Source organism: Pristis pectinata, chromosome X (genome assembly GCF_009764475.1).
Source record: "Pristis pectinata isolate sPriPec2 chromosome X, sPriPec2.1.pri, whole genome shotgun sequence".
In the NCBI taxonomy this organism is placed as follows: Eukaryota; Metazoa; Chordata; class Chondrichthyes; order Rhinopristiformes; family Pristidae; genus Pristis; species Pristis pectinata.
In genome coordinates this window covers 8,224,797-8,239,868 of record NC_067450.1, presented here as the reverse complement: position 1 = coordinate 8,239,868, position 15,072 = coordinate 8,224,797, and the positions used below count along the sequence as shown (strand labels likewise).

The window sequence follows — 15,072 nt, the reverse complement described above, 5'->3', positions numbered from 1 at the left end:
GGGGATCTTCCATTAGCTGTTTATAACTGCCCACTGCTATTCATGAGTAGATGTGGCAGGACCGCAGAGCTCTGATCTGATCCGTTGGTTCCTTAAGTGCCATTTTTGCACACACACAGTCCTGTTTCAGATGAAAACAGTAATTCATGTTAGAAATAGCAGGAAGGTGCGGGTAGTGTTTGGTGAAAATAACTCCCACAATACAAAAAGAGATTTTAATAAATTCAAATCAAAGAGTAATATTTTGTAAATATACTTAATATTCTGATCCAGGAAGGTTTGGAGGATATATTGGGGTAATTATTTATTGAAGTGATCAAATATCAATGCCAACAAAGTTTCTATGCGATGCTATCTGTGGATATGAGCTTCATTTGATTACATTTGAGAAAACAAGTGTTTATACAGAAATTTCCCTACACATGGTACAACAATTTGAAAGGACTCACTTAAAATTCATCTAAACAATTACGATTACAGGTCCTCCCCAGGTTATGGACGCCCGACTTGTGTACAACCCGTACATATGAGCGAGCGTTTGGGAGACCGGGGAGATGACTTGCCGGCTGCTGCGGGGCTGCAGGCAACTGTTCTTGACGCTGGCTGGAATTTTAGCACATCAAACCCAAGAAGAATACGTTCTAGTTAACACGTTGATGTCCATTGTGTGAATCCTATCTGGAGGCACACCGTCCCTGCCAGCAGCGGTGTCCTTTTCAAAACTGTCAATAGCATTTAAAACCTCGTCTGCAGTAAAATCTTCTAAAGGATGTCATTATTAGCCTGAGATAGGCTCAGGCTGAATTTGTTCATATCAGCTTTATTATTAATAATGGCAAAACGAGATTTAAAATGGTTCTCCAGACTATCTGTTCCTTTGGGACAACCCACCCCTGCCGGCATCTTCTGCCGGGTGGGAACTGGGTTTGCGGCCTATTTTTCCGATTTGCGAACTGTTTGGGTTACAAACAGTTCTCAGGATCGAGACCCTGCCGTAACCTGGGGAGGACCTGTAACTGATATGATATTATTGCAATGATAGCTGTAGCATTAATTGACAAAGACCATGCATCTTAGGTATGGAGTTCACAGAGACTAGCTTCTCATTTAACTCCATATCCAACAATGTGGTCATGAATCAAATTGAATGCTAAGCGCTCAGTGGTATACTTTAAATTCAACTCGGAGAATTTGGCTTTCTCGAGGTTTGTCCCAGTGTCCTTGGTCAGAGAGCATCCATCCCCAAAATAACGCCATGCTGGCTGTAATACATGTTGAAAGAAGTTTAGCCATCCTGTTTTCTCAGCGACTACATGCTCAATGAAGAAAAATGCACCACCCTGCAGAGACAAAAAAAAACAATTTTGTGAACTATCCAAAGACACCAAAATGAACAGGAAGAGGCACAAATCAAATTTAAAACAACACTAATGCAACAGATTCCACAAAATGAACTTCAATGAAAGGTGGACTCATTGATTTTAATTATTAAGAGGGTCTCCCCCATAGCATATACACCATTTGGAAAGGACAGTGAGGCTTGCATTGGTAAATTATTCTGTTAAATTACTGGGTACATTTTAGGCTACAAGGTGAAAAGAGATTAGGCTATGCAATTTATTTATTTAGTTAAGCAATTTGCAGATTATAATCTTTCAGTTTCAGACAGCACTTAATAAAAAACCCAGCATTTTAGAATATCTTGAACTGCAACAAGGAGTGACTTCTGCAGTGTCTGATGTGTGCCTGTGACTATACATCGATTTTGTTTTTGTACATTGCTGGAGAATATTCGTTGATGTTCAGACTAAACAAAGTGAAAATATACTACAGAACACACAATATATTATTCCTGCTGATAAAGTGAAGGTTCATATCTTTAAGGCTGCAAACCGTAAATGGTTTCTGTTCTTGAAATCAATATGCTAGTCAATTTAAGGTAGATCAATTTTATGTGCTGGCAAGGAATAGGTGGAAAATTTCAGTGTCCAGCTCCATTGCTAAGAAAAGGCTGGTGCATTTAACAGTATTGCCATTGCTCTCCAACCCTGTATACAGATCTATATTGGATCTGCATCCTTCTGAAAAGTCTATTTCATTCACACCAGTCTTGCTAGGCACATTTGGTGATGTTTTACTAAAGTGGTGACTGACTATTATGAAAGTTAACTTCCAAAGTTAATTGTACGTAATTTTAAAAAGAAAATATCTGTTTTACATTACATTATTAACAACAGCTTTAATATACCACCTTCCTGAATAATTAAGCAAACATTAGGGCTGACTAAAATCAGTCTCAAATGCGCAGCAAGGCCTGAAAAACCAATGTGCATCTTTGATAGGGAGGAAGTAAGGGAAGAAGGAATTTCCAGTCTGAGAGTTTCTTTTGGGAACTTCATTTCAAGAAACTGATCTTATCAAACATTTTTGGAAGTCTCTGTAAAATTAATATGTTTCTGGTTGTCATAAGTGTCTAATGTCCCTTCTCAAATGATACTTAAATAAAGCAGACCTTCTTGAGAGTGGTTGATGTTTGCTAGGCCCATGAAAGTAGTGGATCCAGCAAGAGTGCACTTCACAGAAGCTGATGTAAGGAAATGAGTAAAGTATTTTTCATTAAACTATTTTATTAATTTTCCCTAGTTGTACAGACCTTCCCCAGATTAAGAACACCCAATTTATAGACATGTCCTACATATGAATGAGTTCCCATAATATTATTAAGTTCAACAGTCTGATGTGAATTCTTATGAATGGCAGAGCTAGTTTCCTCTCTCCCTCTCCACATTCAGTAATTGTGTTTTCTTATGAGTCTGATGTGCTTGTGATGTCATTCATTACAATACTGTGGAGGTATGGTTACCATAGAGTGATTTTTGTGTACTTTCTGACATGGACAAAATCGACTTCAAGACATCTGTAAAAACGGAACCCGTTCATTATCCGGGGACGGGCTGTATGTAGAATTTCTAGGCCATGATATTTGAGCCAATTGAGTGCAAACACAAATCTACACACATACACAGAAAAGTGTGACTTCTAAAACTATTATACACTGAGAGAGCTCTTGTGTTTTTGTTCTGGGCGGAATGAGGCGGAACCATTATTACCTAGGAGGGAAAGGAATGTTGCAGTGCATAGAGTCTGAGTCCAAGGAACCACTGAAGGATTTGAAAAGTTAACAAGCCGTCCTCTGCAAGAAGGTGAACTAAATACAATGCATGTTTTTTTTCATCAATTATCCTGTGTTCATTGCAAATTAACACAAATCTCCCAAAAGAAAACTTTTTTTTAAAACAGTTGAAGGAACCGGAATTGTTGTTTCTAATCAATCTCAGTCAATATTCTGTAATGTTTAAAATATTTTGCAAATATCCAACTATTAAATTTTATTAAGATTGACTTAAAATTAAGATTTATTAAGATTGCTGTAAACAAGCTGTAGTATGATGCGGAAGACAAGAACTTTGTAATCAGTTTAGTGAATATTATACATTCTACTGAGTTTATCAACACTTGGTGATATGTGCAACTAATATTGTTAAAAACCACTGGTGTGGTAATGGTTAATGTGTTAAACAGCTTAATTAAAGCTTGTTTGCTACAGTGATGTGTCATGTGACAGGAAGGATTTGTCAACTGACAGGAAGTTGTTTGACCACGTGGAGATTCTCCATTGCTGGGGAGGACTTCATTTTGGGATTGGGATTGGGAGCGGGAGCGGGAGCAGGAGCAGGAGCAGGAGCAGGAGCAGGAGCAGGAGCAGTGCTGTGCTAAGGGCCAGAAATTGGAGAAGATGCTTTGCATTTGCTGTTGCCAGGAGTCCACAACAGCAGAAGGAATGTGAGAACACTGTTTTGTATGAGAACCGTTTTGTGGATCAATGAGGCAGGCTTGCCTTTTGAACTGTGGTCGTGGATGGTTGTAGTAAGGAATAGTGAATTCTTGGCTCTGTAGTGTAGCAGTAGAAAATTGGGGGATGATCATGTAGCAGAGAGATAAAGGGGGACTCTACAGGGTTGGTACCAGGCAGAGAAAGTCTGGGACAGGTTAAACTGGCCCTAACCACAAACTGCGGGCTAAAGTGAACTATAATAAAGTCATGCCTGGTTACCAGCCTAACAATGATCCCATGAGCTCCTGGATGGATAAGATTTCTTTATTAGTCACATGTACGTTGAAACACACAGTGAAATGCATCTTTGCGTAGAGTGTTCTGGGGGTAGCCCACATTTGTACATGAGGTAAAAGTGGAACTGCAGACAGCTCATGTAACACACAAGGTGCTCAAGCTTGAAGGCTCACATGTCACTGAAGCTTGACACTACTTAAGGCTTACCTCACTCTATGTACACACAGTGCATGTGGAGATAGTGGGGTGGGTGGGCGGGGAAGAAGGTAAGAATAATGAAAACCTTGGATTTGGGAACATTTGTTCCAGGATGAGTGACTCCCCTGTTGTCGTCAGCTTGTAACAAAGAGAAAGTTTGTTCTGAAGGTAAACCCTGGACTCTGTGTGAATTCTTTCTGTTCACAGTGGTATTAAGGGCTATTGATGACTCTCACATTTGCTGTTGTCAGGAATCTCCAACTTGGGGTGTTAGATCTACTTCTCTATGGAAAAGTAATTCCAGCATTTGTTTCAGAATTCCAGCATCTACAGTATTTGTTTTTTTGCTTTTTGAGCCCTTGCCAGTTGTGATGTAATGCAACTTTTCTCTCCTGAGGTGCTGCCTGGTCTTCTCACCATTGTCCTTTTTATTTCAGATTTTCGGTAACTGCTGTATTCTATATCTGATAACTCCAGTGTCTTTTTTTCTCTCTCCTGTTCTGTCCTCCCTTTACTTGAATCTCCTCCAGATTAATTACCCTCTATTAACAAGCCTTTACTACTCTGTCACCTCTAATCTGTGTCATCCATTCTCTCTTGTTCTCCACCCTCTCAAAGACATTGCCTTTTTGTTTTTCTTTCCAGCTCTCCCCCTTTCTCTGCAATTTTAAACGTGCTGGATTTCCAGCTTCTAATTCTGATGAAAGGTCATCAACCTGAAACATTAACCCTATTTCTGTCTCTCTATAACTGCTGCCTGACTTAAACAGAAAATGCTGGATTTACTTAAGTTAACAAATGATATGTGTACATAATCAGTTTGTTTTTTTTTAAAAGTGGAAAGGATTTCTGAGCAGGACACTGCATGTGAAAACCCAGAAGTTATGGATGAAACGGTTAACTGCTGTGATGGGAAGAGACTGTATGGTCATTCTGAATTAACTAGATTGGGCTAAATGGTCTTTGTCATTATCTGCATACACTTTGTGATTCTCCTTGTTAGGAGCAAATGAGTCACTTTCAACAATTCACAATAATTTCAACATCTGTTTACAAGTTCTCTACCTCACTGGCAGCCTGAGATTCTGCTCAAATCCAGTTCTGGTCACCTCATTGTAGGAAGGATGTGGAAGCGTTGGAAAGGGTGCAGAGGAGATCTACCAGGATGCTGCCTGGATTGGAGAGCATGCGTTATGAGGAGAGACTAAGGGAGCTAGGGCTTTGCTCTTTGGAGAGGAGGAGGATGAGAGGAGACATGATAGAGGTATACAAAATATTAAGAGGAATAGACAGACAGCCAGCGCCTCTTTCCCAGGGCACCAATGCTCAATACAAGAGGGCATGGCTTTAAAGTAATGGGTGGGAAGTTCAAGGGAGATATCAGAGGGAGGTTTTTTACCCAGAGAGTGGTTGGGGCATGGAATGCACTGCCTGGGGCGGTGGTGGAGGCAGGTACATTGGTCAAGTTCAAGAGATTGTTAGATAAGCATATGGAGGAATTTAAAATAGGGGGATATGTGGGAGGAAGGGGTTAGATAGTCTTAAGGCGTGGTTTAAAGGTTGGCACAACATGGTGGGCCGAAGGGCCTATATTGTGCTGTATTGTTCTATGGTTCAAACAACCAACATTTTAACAGGAAAATGGGGTTGACCTTATTTGCTTAACTAGGCAAAGAATAATATTGGTACTGGAAGTACTTAAGTAATTATGCATATTAATGCTTGAAAATGGCTGTACCTGAATCACTATTCTGTGCAATCAAAAATACTTTATTCTACATATAAAATGGGCCAGTTACGCTGGACAAAGTTTCATGAAAAAGAAATAGTTTCCCTACTTGTTTGTAAATGTCATCTGAACTGTTGATCGGTTCTCACTGTATGGAAATGTATTTTAAAAGACAGACTTGGATTTCTATACAACCTATGACTTGCAGCAATGCCAGATTTTCCAAAAAGCTTTTTTTAAGCTTACAATCTCAATTTGTTATCCACAATAACATCTGGATTTTTAAAGGTCATATCAAGTTAATTATTTTCAGTCTTGAGTAATTTGTTTAATCACTGTTTCAGTCACTGAATATTAAAATCTTAGGTTTTTTTTTTGTGTGGTTCACCACCAGCTTGGATTTTGGTTCCTTTCAGGGTGACCGCTTCATCGAGCACCTTCGCTCTGTTCACCGCAACAGCCTGGACCTCCTGGTGGCCACCCACTTTGGTTCCACCTCCCACTCCCATACCGACCTGTCTGTCCACGGCCTCCTCCTCCTGTGTTGAGGCCAGACACAGGGTGGAAAATCAACAACACCTATTCCACCTTGGGAGTCTCCAACCTGATGGCCTCAACATTGATCAACTTCTGGTAACCCCACCCCTTTTTCTGCCCCCCACTCCTTTGTCTTCCCCTATTCTTGTGGCTTCCTTCCCCTGCCTTGATGACCCACCCATCTCCCCTCCCCTCCCCTATCCTTTATTCCATGGTCCACTACCCTCTCCTACTGGATTCCTCCTTCAGCCCTTTGCCTCTTCTACCCATCACCTCTCAGCTTATTACACCTTCTCCCCCTTCTCCCCCCCCCCCCCCCCTCACCTGGACTCGCCTCTCACCTGAACTCACCTACCACCTGCCTGCGTGTGCTCCTCCCCCTCCCCCCACCTTCTTATTTCTGGCTTCTGCCCTCTTCCTTTCCAGTCCTGGTGAAGGGTCTCGGCCTGAAATGTTGACTGTTTATTTCCCTCCATAAGTGCTACCTGACCTGCTGAGCTCCTCCAGCATTTTGTGTGTGTTGCTCCAGATTCCAGCATCTGCAGAATATCTAGTGTCTCCATGTTTCCGTCTGACCTGATGCTTGAGTATGCCAGATAGTGCTGCTGCTCAGTTTGCTCTCAGCACCACGTTTGAATTTTACAAATAACCTGAAGTTTTTCACGTTTTAAGCATATTTTCAGTATATTTAACAAAGAATTGTACAAAACACGACTTCAGATTACCTTGGGATATCCTGAAGCACCTCAGCCAATGAAGTGCTTTGAGGCCTAATCGCTGTTGTAATGTAGAAAATGCCACGCTAAATTTACACTTGTCAAGCTCCTACAACAGCAATGGGATAATCAGGAAGTATTTGTTTTGTTAGAGGAGGATCTTAAGATGTAGGTAGTTGTCATCTTAAGATGTACTTGTCATTTGGTGTTTAAACAGCAAGAGGTCTAAAGTTGGAAGCTGCTGGAGAATATGAACAAAGAAACAAAAGCTGTGAAATAATCTGTCATTAGAACACACAGGAATGTTAAACATCGTAAAATGCAGAGCTGTAGGACCAGCCTGATGGGTTGGGTTGTGCTGTGGCACTGAGCCCGTGTGACAACGGACTGGCCTGTTCAGATATAGACAGAAAAAGCAATGCCTGCAGTTGTAGAATTCAGTAGCAAGTCCAGAAGGCTGCAGTGGGCCTGGATGGAAGATGAGCTGCTGTTCCTTGACTATAAGACACAGAAGCAAAATTAGGCCATTCGGACCATCGAGTCTGCTCTGCCATTAGATCATGACTGATTTATTTTTCCCCCTCAACCCCATTCTCCTGCCTTCTCCCCGTAACCTTTGACGCCCTCACTAATCAAGAACCTGTCAACCTCCACTTTAAATATACCCAATGACTTGGCCTCCACAGCCGTCTGTGGCAACGAATTCCACAGATTCACCACCCTCTGGCTGAAGAAATTCCTCCTCATCTCTGTTCTAAAGGGATGTTCTTCTATTCTGAGGCTGTGCCCTCTGGTCCTAGACTCTCCCACTACTGGAAACATCCTCTCCATGTCCACTCTCTCCAGGTCTTTTGATATCCAGTAGGTTTCAATGAGATTTCCACCCCCCCACCCCTCCCATCCTTCTAAACTCCAGTGAGTACAGGCCCAGAGCTATCAAATGCTCCTCATACGTTAACCCTTTCATTCCTGGGATCATTCTTGTAAACCTCCTCTGGACCCTCTGCAATGCCAGAACATCCTTCCTTAGATATGAGGCCCAAAACTGCTCACAATACTCCAAATGTGGTCTGACCAACGCCTTATGAAGCCTCAGCATTACATCCTTGCTTTTATATTTGAGTCCTCTTGAAATGAATGCTAACATTGCATTTGCCTTCCTTACTACTGACTCAACCTGCAAGTTAACCTTCAGGGAATCCTCCTAAGTCCCTTTGCACCTTCCAATTTCTGAATTCGCTCCCCATTTAGAAAATAGTCTGCACCTTTATTGCTTCTACCAAAATGCATGACCATACACTTCCCTACACTGAATTCCATCTGCCACTACTTTGCCCACTCTCCAAACCTGTCCAAGTCCTTCTACAGACTCCCTGCTTCCTCAACACTATCTGCCCCTCCGCCTATCTTTGTATCATCTGCAAACTTGGCCACAAAGCCCTCAACTCCATCACCCAGATCATTAACACATAACACGAAAAGTAGCGGACGCAACACCGACCCCTGCGGAACACCACTAGTTACCGGCAGCCAACCAGAAAAGGCCCCCTTTATTCTCACTCTTTGCCTTCTGCCAGTCAGCCGATTTTCTATCCACGCTGGTACCTTTCCTGTAACGCCATGGGCTCCTATCTTGTTTAGCAGCCTCATGTGCGGCACCTCGTCAAAGGCCTTCTGAAAATCCAAGTAAACAACATCCACTGACTCTCCTTTGTCTATCCTGCCTGTTACTCCTCAAAGAATTCCAACAGATTTGTCAGGCAAGAGCTCCCCTTATTCTGGAAATCATGCTGACGTTGGCCAATTTTATCACATGCTTCCAAGTACCCCAAAACCTCATCCTTAATAATGGACTCTAACATCTTACCAACCACTGAAGTCAGGCTCACTGGCCTATAATTTCCTGTCTTTTGCCTCCCTCCCTTAAAGAGGGGAGCGACATTTGCAATTTTCCAGCCCTCTGGAAACATTCCTGACTCTAGTAGTGATCTTTAAAGAATCACTAATGCCGCCACAATCTCTTCTGCTACGTCTTTCAGAGCCCTGGGGTGTAGTCCATCCAGTCCAAGTGACTTATCCACCTTCAGACCTTTCAGCTTCCCAAGCACCTTCTCCTTAGTAATATCAACTGCACCCACTTCTGCCCCCTGACTCTCTCGAATTTCTGGCATGTTGCTGATGTCTTCCACAGTGAAGACTGATGCAAAATACTTATTCAGTTCATCCACCATTTCTTTGTTCCCTATTACTACTTCTCCAGCGTCATTTACCAGCGGTCCGGTCCACTCTTGCCTCTCTTTTACTCTATATATCTGAAAAAAACTGTTGGTATCCCCTTTTATATTATTGGCCAGTTCACCTTCATATTTCATCTTTTCTCCCCTTATTGCTTTTTTAATTGCCTTCTGTTGCTTTTTTTTAAAAAGCTTCCCACTAATTTTTGCAATATTGTATGTCCTCTCTTTTGCTTTTATGCTGTCTGTGACTTCCCGTGTCAGCCACGGTTGCCTCATCCTCCCTCAAGAATGCTGCTTCTTTGGGATGAACTGATCCTGTGTCTTCTGAATTACTCCCAGAAACTCCTGCCATTGCGGCTCTACCGTCATCCCTGTGAGGGTCCCCTTTCCAGTCAACTTTGGCCAGCTCCTTTCTCATGCCTCTGTAGTTACCTTTGCTCAACTGTAATACTGATACATCAGATTTTAGCTTCTCCCTCTCAAACTGCAGGGTGAATTCTATCATATTATGATTACTGCCTCCTGAGGGTTCCTTTACCTTAAGCTCCCTAATCAAATCTGGTTCATTGCACAACACCAAATCCAGAATTGCCTTTTCCCTAGTGGGCTCGACCACAAGCTGCTCTAAAAAGCCATCTTGTAGGCATTCTACAAATCCTTCTCTTGGAATCCAGTACCAACCTGATTTTCCCCAATCTACCTGCATATTGAAATCCCCCATGACCACCAGAACATTGCCCTTTTTACATGCCTTTTCTATCTCCTGTTGTAATTTGTACCCCACATCCTGGCTACTATTCAGAGGCCTGTATACAACTCCCATCAGGGTCTTTTTACCCTTGCAGTTTCTTAACTCTACCCACAGGAATTCTACATCTTCTGATCCTATGTCACTTTTTCTAAGGATTTGATTTCATTTTTTTACCAACAGAGCCACCCACCCCCTCTGCCCACCTACCTGTCTTCTCCCTGGGATGTGTATCCTTGGATGTTTAGCTCCCAGCTGTGATCTTCTCAATCACGACTCTGATGCCCACAACATCACACCTGCCAATTTCTAACTGCGCTACGAGCTCATCTACCTTATTTCGTATACTGCGGGCATTCAAATATAACACCTTCAGTCCTGTATTCACTACCCTTCTTATCAAATTTGTCTCCATGTTGCCTGAAGTTAAATTCTTACCCCTTTCTAAACTTTGTCTTTTTTTATTATTCTGTGAACTTCAGTAACCTTTCCTGCACTCTCCTTCCCTTTTACTTTATCCATACTTTTCCAATCTGTTGAACCTACCCCCCTACTTTTTAGTTTAAAGCCCTATCTACAGCCCTAGTTATGCAATTCACCAGGACCCTGGTCCCAGTGTGGTTCAGGTGGAGCCCATCCCATCGGAACAGCTCCCTCCTTCCCCGATACTGGTGCCAATGTCGCACCAATTCAAATGCACTCCTCCCACACCAACCTTTGAGCCACACATTTAACTCTCTGATCTTATTTACCCTGTGCCAATTTGCACACGGCTCAGGTAGCGATCCAGAGATTATTACCTTTTTGGTTCTGCTTAACTTGGATTTGGTAAAATAAATTGGTTTATTATTGTCACATACCCAAAAGTACAGTGAAAAACAGTCAGGAGTCCATCTTATCGTACAAGGGGACCATTCAAGTCTTATAACAGCGGGATCGAAGTTGTCCTTGAGCCTGGTGGTACGTGCTTTCAGGCTTTTGTATCTCCTGCCTGATGGGAGGGGGGAGAAGAGAGAATGTCTGGGGTGGGAGGGGTCTTTGATTATGCTGGCTGCTTCACCAAGGCAGCGAGAAGTGTAGACAGTCGATGGAGGGGTGGCTGGTTTCCATGATGTGCTGAGCTGTGTACAGAACTCTGGGCCTCATTACAATAGTGCAGGTCAGAGTGGAATGGAAAACTGAAGTGGCAGATTATGGGCAGCTGTGAACCTCCTGTTGACTGAATGTGGGTGCTGATGTTTTTTTAAAATATAGTGGAGATCACATTGCATACATGCTGGATTGGAAGAACTGCAAGTAAATCGCTGCTTCATAAAAGGGCTTCCATACGATGAGCATTTGTCGGCTCTTGGACTGTACTCACTGGAGTACAGAAGAATGAGAGGGGACCTCACAGAAACATTTCGAATGTTGAAAGGACTGGACAGTGTAGATGTGGCTAAGCTGTTTCCCTTGGTGGGTGAGTCCAGGACTAGAGGGCACAGTCTTAGAATTAGAGCGTACCCATTTAGGACTGAAATGAGGAGAAATTTCTTTAGCCAGAGGGTCGTGGATATATGGAATTTGCTGCCCCATACAGCAGTGGAGGCCCGATCACTGGGGGTGTTTAAGGAGGAGATTGATAGGTATCTAATTAGTCAAGGTATCAAGGGATATGGGGAAAAGGCCAGAAATTGGGGCTAGTTTAGCTCATGGTGAGACAGCAGAGCAGACTTGATGGGCCGAATGGCCTACCTCTGCTCCTTTGTCTTGTGATCTGGGAAGAGTCAGAGATAAAGCATGTAAGCAAGATAACACTGGTAGTGACATGTTCAGGAAGCAGCACTAATATACTCATTAATGTGCTTGGGGGGGGGGGGGGTGGAAAGCTGAGGAGGATTCCACATATCCCACAGAATGACAGGTAGAGCTTGCAAGTTCCCACACGTACACATTGAGGAGGGAGTGGTCCAGTAACATGAGTATGCTGGTGGAAGAGATCTAGTTATTTTTGTTTTGGATTCCCAGTACTTGCAGTCTTGCTTTCATATTTCAAAAGTTTTATTTCCTAAGCCATTTGGCTCATCAACGCCATGCTGTCCTCTGACCAATCCCATTCTCCCCCCCCCCCCAACTTATTTCCCCAACAACCTTGTGTGCACCCACTAACTCCACCCCCATCCTGATGCTCCTATCATCTGCCTATATCAGAGTAACCAATTAACCCACCGACCTGCTCACCTTTGGGAAGTGGGAGTAAACTGGAGCACCCAGGGGCATGCACACGGTCACTGTGGAAAGATTTCTGGAGGGGAGGGGGATCTACCTAACTCCCATTTGCTGCTGTAGAAGTATAATCTAGGAACAGAGTACAGCACAGAACAGGCCCTTTGGCCCACAATGTTGTGCCGACATAGCTAATCCCTCCTACCTACAGAATACCCATATCCCTCCATTTTCCTCTCATTCATGTGCCCATCCAAGCCCCTCTTAAAAGCCCCCAATGAATTTGCCTCCACCACCCCATCAGGCAACGCATTGCAGGCATCCACCACTCTCCGAGTAAAAAAAAATTAACCCTCGCGTCTCTTCTGAACCTACCCCCGCTCATATTTGTACACACACTTGCTTCTGAGTACTTCTAAAACAAATTGTGCATGCGTTTACCAACAACAACAGTCTTGAGCTCGAACAATGGTGTTCAGCTCACGGCTCACTCGGGTAACTCAGTGGATCAAGCAGAGTGTGTGGGGAGAAGAATTATCATTTTGGGTCAAAACCTTGTACTGAGACTGAGAGGGGAGGTGACCAGTAAGCAGGAAAGCAAGTTGAGGAAGACCAAGATTCCACAAAGGGGTATAGGTAGTGAGTAGGCAAAAAAAACTGGACTGGTGAGATAGGGGCTTGAGGTGATCGGTGGACCCAACCCGGCTCAAATCAACCTGTCATCCTTCACCCCTCCTCAGTCCACCAATCACCTCTGGCCCCTGTCTCACCACTCCCCTTACTTATTAAACAAAATGGATGGTTTTTTTTTCTGTTCTGTTTTTCAGTTTTGTAAAAATTGTGTATAATTTGTTTTTTCTTGTGAATGCTGCTTATCTGATGCTATGTGCCTGTGACGCTGCTGCAAGGAAGTTTTTCATCGCACCAGTGCCCACACGGACTTGTGCATCTGACAATAAACTCGACTTTGATTTTGACCTCTTTATACAGGCCCTCTCCTCTGTCATCCTCAACCCGAAACAACGACTGTCCATTTTCTCCCCACAGATGTTACTCAACCCACTGAATTCCCCCAGTAGATCGTTGCTCCAGATTCCAGCATCTTGACTGCACGACTCGACCCAATACTTGCCCAAACTGCCCTTGAATCTCCCAGATTTTTTGTTTTGTTCTCTCAACCCCAGCTGATCCAGGATTTCAAGTTTATAAACAATTCAATTTCCAAACTGAACATTAAGCGTGAGCGTTGCATTTCTTACCGGTCTCAGCACACGTATAATCTCTTTCAACACCAAGTCAATGTTCCGGACACTGCACAGGACCAAGGTACACACCACTACATCGATCGACCCACTCGCCACTTGGTGCATGTCCTCGCCACTAGCCTGGATAAACGTCTCCAGCTTAACGTGCTTGTTCTCGGTGTCGCTTTGGCGCAAGAAGCCCTCGAAATTGGGGTTCGGATCGACGCAAGTGACTTTGCAACCCCAGGGGTAAAAGTGAAAGTTAGCTCCTGTGCCGCAGCCCACTTCCAAGATGGTGAGTCCCGAAGAACTGGCGAAGTCCGGCAGCTTGTCGAAGAGTTCCTTCTTAACTTTGCCCATCTTCTTGTTCAGCGTGACCGTGACTCTGGACATGACATGCGGGAAAAACCTCTTGTACAGCGGATCCCACATTCCAATGTACTGCAGAATCGTCACCGGGAGTACAAGGATCTCGACCACGGACCGCAGCACGAACCTGACCAACGCCATCTTCGAGAGAGAACAAGTGTGCCCGACCTCTCCACTAGATGGGGAACAAGTTCACTGGGCTCCAATTACAAGCGCTGCTTAAACAAGTCGGAAACGTTAATATCTAAGCGGGTTGTAAAATATCTAATAGAGCTGCCGGAGAATTGTTCAGTGCTTTAAAAGGGTTCTGGCTGGCATTTATACACCAGTGTAAACCTTTTGCAAATGATTATTTTGGGAAATGAGTGGGAACGTTTCTTGATGGGCTGTCATTTAACAGGTAAATGCCAAATTAGGAGTTGGCATCGAGCATCCAGGACTTGGACCTGATGTATTGGTTTATTATTGTCACTTGTACCGAGGTACAGTGAAAAAACTTGTCTTGCATACCATTCATACAGATCAATTCATTACACAGTGCAGTTACATCGAGTTGGTACAGAGTGCATTGATGTAGTACAGGTAAAAACAATAACAGTACAGAGTAGTGTCACAGCTACAGAGAAAGTGCAGTGCAAGTAGACAATAAGGTGCAAGGTTACAACAAGGTAGATCGTGAGGTCAGAGTTCATCTCATCGTATAAGGGAACCGTTCAATAGTCTTATCACCGTGGGATAGAAACTGTCCTTGGGCCTGGTGGTGCGTGACCTCAGGCTCCTGTATCTTCAGCCTGATGGAAGAGGAGAGAAGAGAGAATGTCCCAGGTGGGTGGGGTCTTTGATTATGCCGGCTGCTTCACCAAGGCAGCAAGAGGTATAGACAGAGTCCATGGAGGGGAGGCTGGTTTCCGTGATGCGCTGAGCTGTGTCCACAACTCTCTGCAGTTTCTTGCAGTC

At 43.6% G+C, this 15,072-nt stretch overlaps 1 protein-coding gene across 1 annotated transcript; it reads right to left on the bottom strand.

Annotated features, from left to right (window-relative positions):
• Positions 1-291: 291 nt before the first annotated feature.
• On the bottom strand, positions 292-14,301 carry LOC127567044 (putative methyltransferase-like protein 7A). The gene is made up of 2 exons (XM_052009697.1): positions 13,762-14,301; positions 292-1,340 (listed from the first exon to the last, which is right to left on the bottom strand). Exons 1-2 carry the CDS (start codon positions 14,254-14,256, stop codon positions 1,104-1,106), a joined length of 732 nt encoding a protein of 243 aa, XP_051865657.1. The 5' UTR covers positions 14,257-14,301; the 3' UTR covers positions 292-1,103.
• Positions 14,302-15,072: the final 771 nt, after the last annotated feature.

What these genes read in the sequence shown, in the direction of transcription:
- LOC127567044 (XM_052009697.1), bottom strand. Translation starts at nt 14,256, where the DNA reads ATGGCGTTGGTCAGGTTCGTGCTGCGGTCCGTGGTCGAGATCCTTGTA. An exon ending in TTATACGTGTGCTGAGACCG is followed by an intron (nt 1,341 to 13,761) that starts GTAAGAAATGCA and finishes TTGTCTCTGCAG; the next exon opens with GGTGGTGCATTTTTCTTCAT.